General features: G+C 42.8%; 1 protein-coding gene across 1 annotated transcript; it reads left to right on the top strand.

The window, feature by feature from the left end:
* The first annotated feature begins 279 nt into the window (after positions 1-279).
* LOC108670374 (obscurin-like) lies at positions 280-2,902 on the top strand. Its single transcript, XM_018157843.2, has 3 exons — positions 280-482; positions 1,928-2,089; positions 2,726-2,902. Exons 1-3 carry the CDS (start codon positions 372-374, stop codon positions 2,900-2,902), a joined length of 450 nt encoding a protein of 149 aa, XP_018013332.1. The 5' UTR covers positions 280-371.
* Positions 2,903-3,123: the final 221 nt, after the last annotated feature.

The following is a 3,123-nucleotide window of genomic DNA, read 5'->3' as shown; positions in this document are numbered from 1 at the left end:
CTTGGTAACATTAATTTATTTTGAATGTTTATGGTTTTTATTTTAAGAATTCTTGGAGATTATATAAATAGAAGCAGCTGGACTCAATGGTCCTTAAATTTGTTTTTGTCAACTAACGTCAGCGTAATAGTTCAATGGTTATAGTTTTAGTAAAACTAAGTAGTTTCATCTAATCATGTAGTTTGACTTTATCGTTTTTTGTTTACTTTAGTGCGTTTTTTCTTTTATTAGAACCATCAGTTCATTTCCTACTACCGACCGAAAGGAAAATTTCACCGGACGACTCGAAAATATGTCGCCCATTTTTTTAATTTGACTTCGGTGCCCCATGACAGTCTGCAACTCCTGTAAGTGAAGAGAAGAGAGCAAAAATGGCACAACCTCCCCCCGTCGAGACTGTGTTCTCACTGCGCGCCAAGTACGACACTTCAACGTTCGATTACTGTTGTTCTCCTGGCGAGATCAACCTCGACCGATACATCGTACGTCAGGCAACCAAAACTCCGTGTACCCGATCCCCCTATATGCATCGTACGTCACCTTGCATACCTTCCCACTGAAAAGCACGTCATCCGACCATATTCTCCTAACGTATCGNCCGTGTACCCGATCCCCCTTTATGCATCGTACGTCACCTTGCATACCTTTTTACTGAAAAGCACGTCGTCCGACCCTATTCCCCTAACGTATCGTACGCCACTCGGCACTCGTTCTCTTAACGTATCGTACGTCAGCCAGCACTCGCTTCCTTAACTTATCGTACGTCACGTGTTATGCATCATTCTCCGTACATTTCGGCAGCGATTTTCCCTTCAATGTTTGCACGTGTTGTCATTTTTGTGGGAGATTATTCCCCGTTTACATTTCGTTTATTGTATTTTTTTTTGCAACTGAATTTTACCCTCTTTTTACCCCTAATCTCAATATTTTACACTTTTTTCCCTAATCCTACCTCAGGCATCGTACGCCGTGTCGCTATCCAGGTGCTAACTGCAACATATCGTACGTCTGTTTGGAGATGCCGCGGCAGCGTTCGTATTTTGGATGGCAGTGACTTTTGTGTATTGCTAAATTTTCAGGGAAATTTCACTTTGCTGCCTTACGATTCTGAATTTTTGTCTCTCCACGTATCTATAAGCAGTTTTCCTCGGCATGGCAGTGAACCATCTTTTCATGAGAGTGAACCCTTCTCTGTCTCGCTTCAAACCCATTAGATCAACGTGTGAGCGTTTAATGACATGAAAATTAACCTTTCTCCATCGTCGCGCTGAACCCATTATGCCATATTTATATTTTCTTCATTTTGAATAGAAATTACAACGCGGAAAATTCCTGTTGAACACATTAGCTGCTCAGTCATGCTGCTCAGATCACTCTGCGTATGACAATATAGGTAATTCGTGGTTCACGTCGATCTAGGTACGACAACTTGAGCGAGCAGCATTTATGTTATGCGTTAGGCAATTTTTAAGATTTATCCTGCTATTAAATGACTTATAACAATTGTTGTCTTAATGTTAACTTTAGCTTTATTTGACAGTAGATGCACAGCGTGAACATTTGGCAGTTCCCGAACATCGTACACTGTTTGAGACTGGAAGTATAAAATTTTAAATCCAGATTTTTGAAACGCTCGAAAACTCTTAAGACTCCAATTCTCACTTAGATTCCTAAAATAATCTTCCATCTTAAACCTTTTCTTCCTGTTTTGATTTTTGTATTACTTTTTCATGGTTTTGATTTTTATCTCTGTATTCCACGTATTATTATGCCAATTTACCGAACTTATTTGTCTTTTCGATTTTTAGCTTGATCTTCCTTGGTGCGTTTTTTTCGAATCCCAGAGTTAATCCTAACAACTTGTAGTTTTCTTTCAGTTTGAAAGCGTCATGTTTATTAATTAGGGTTTTTAAAATTGTTCAAGCAGAAGGTCCCAGTGGTGCACGAGCGTCGTCGCTTCACCGACATCATGGACGAGGAAATTGACGACGAGCGACGCAAAACCATTGTAGACCGCTACACTGCTGGCTTCGTACGTCAGGGCGCTGCCACCTGCAGCCTCGACCTACCGCGCCGCGTTGCCAACGAGGTATGACAACGTGGGTACTAAACAAGCTTTGCTCCTGGTGGTTCCCTTTGACATGGCCTGACGTATGACAACGTGGGTACTAAAGAAGCTATTCTCTTATCGGTTCCCTTTGACATGGCCTGACGTAAGACAACGTGGGTACTAAAGAAGCTATTCTCTTANACATGGGTACTATAGAAGCTTTACAATTGGTAGTTTCCATCAACATAGACTAACGTATGACAACATGGGTACTATAGAAGCTTTACAAGTGGTAGTTTCCATCAACATAAAATGCCGTATGACAACATGGGTACTATGGAAGCTTTCCAATTGGTAGTTGAAATCAACATAGTCAGACGTATGATAATATGGGTACTTTACAAGCCAGTACCTGGCAGCTGCCACACATATCACATTGTCTCGACAATATGTGCCCGGTTATATTATAAATACTATGAAAAACGACGACATAACTGGCATTATTCAAGTATGTCAACTAACCTATGATTGTATTAGTAGGATCATGTATGTATGACAGTATGGATGAAGTTTAAATGATATATTTTGTTGGAAAGAGAACAATCTTGCTCCTGCGTAGACTTTATTTTAATTTTGGATGTGCCAATAAATAATTTAAAATAATTATTGAATTAGGTGCGTAGTCGCCCACTTTCTGCTGCCGTCCTCGGATCCACGGCGCCCACCGAGGACGGCGTGGCGCCCTTCCTGAGGGAGAAGCCGTCCACCTGCTGCGTGGGCGCCGGAAAACCCGTCCAGCTGACGGTGGTCGTCACGGGCAAGCCGACCCCCGTCGTCCAGTGGTTCAGGTGAATGGCGCCCCCTGCAGGGATATTGTCGCCCACTTCAGGGTTAATTGGCGCCCACTTCAGGGTTATTGGCGCCCACTTCAGGGTTGATTGTCGCCTACTGCAGGGTTGATTGGCGTCCACTTCAGGGTTGATTGGCGCCCACTTCAGGGTTAATTGCCGCCCACTTCAGGGTTGATTGGCGCCCACTTCAGGGTTGATTGGCGCCCACTTCAGGGTTGATTG

The sequence above is a fragment of the Hyalella azteca genome, unplaced genomic scaffold (genome assembly GCF_000764305.2).
Source record: "Hyalella azteca isolate HAZT.00-mixed unplaced genomic scaffold, Hazt_2.0.2 contig3540, whole genome shotgun sequence".
Classification (NCBI taxonomy): domain Eukaryota; kingdom Metazoa; phylum Arthropoda; class Malacostraca; order Amphipoda; family Hyalellidae; genus Hyalella; species Hyalella azteca.
Note: the sequence above shows the minus strand (reverse complement) of the source record. Positions and strands in the feature narration are given on the sequence as shown.

Excerpts from the sequence above, each read along its gene's own strand:
- LOC108670374 (XM_018157843.2), top strand. The coding sequence starts at position 372 with ATGGCACAACCTCCCCCCGTCGAGACTGTGTTCTCACTGCGCGCCAAG. Across the intron at positions 483-1,927 it reads TCAACCTCGACCGATACATC|AAGGTCCCAGTGGTGCACGA; the intron begins GTACGTCAGGCA and ends TTGTTCAAGCAG. Across the intron at positions 2,090-2,725 it reads CGCGCCGCGTTGCCAACGAG|GTGCGTAGTCGCCCACTTTC; the intron begins GTATGACAACGT and ends TTATTGAATTAG.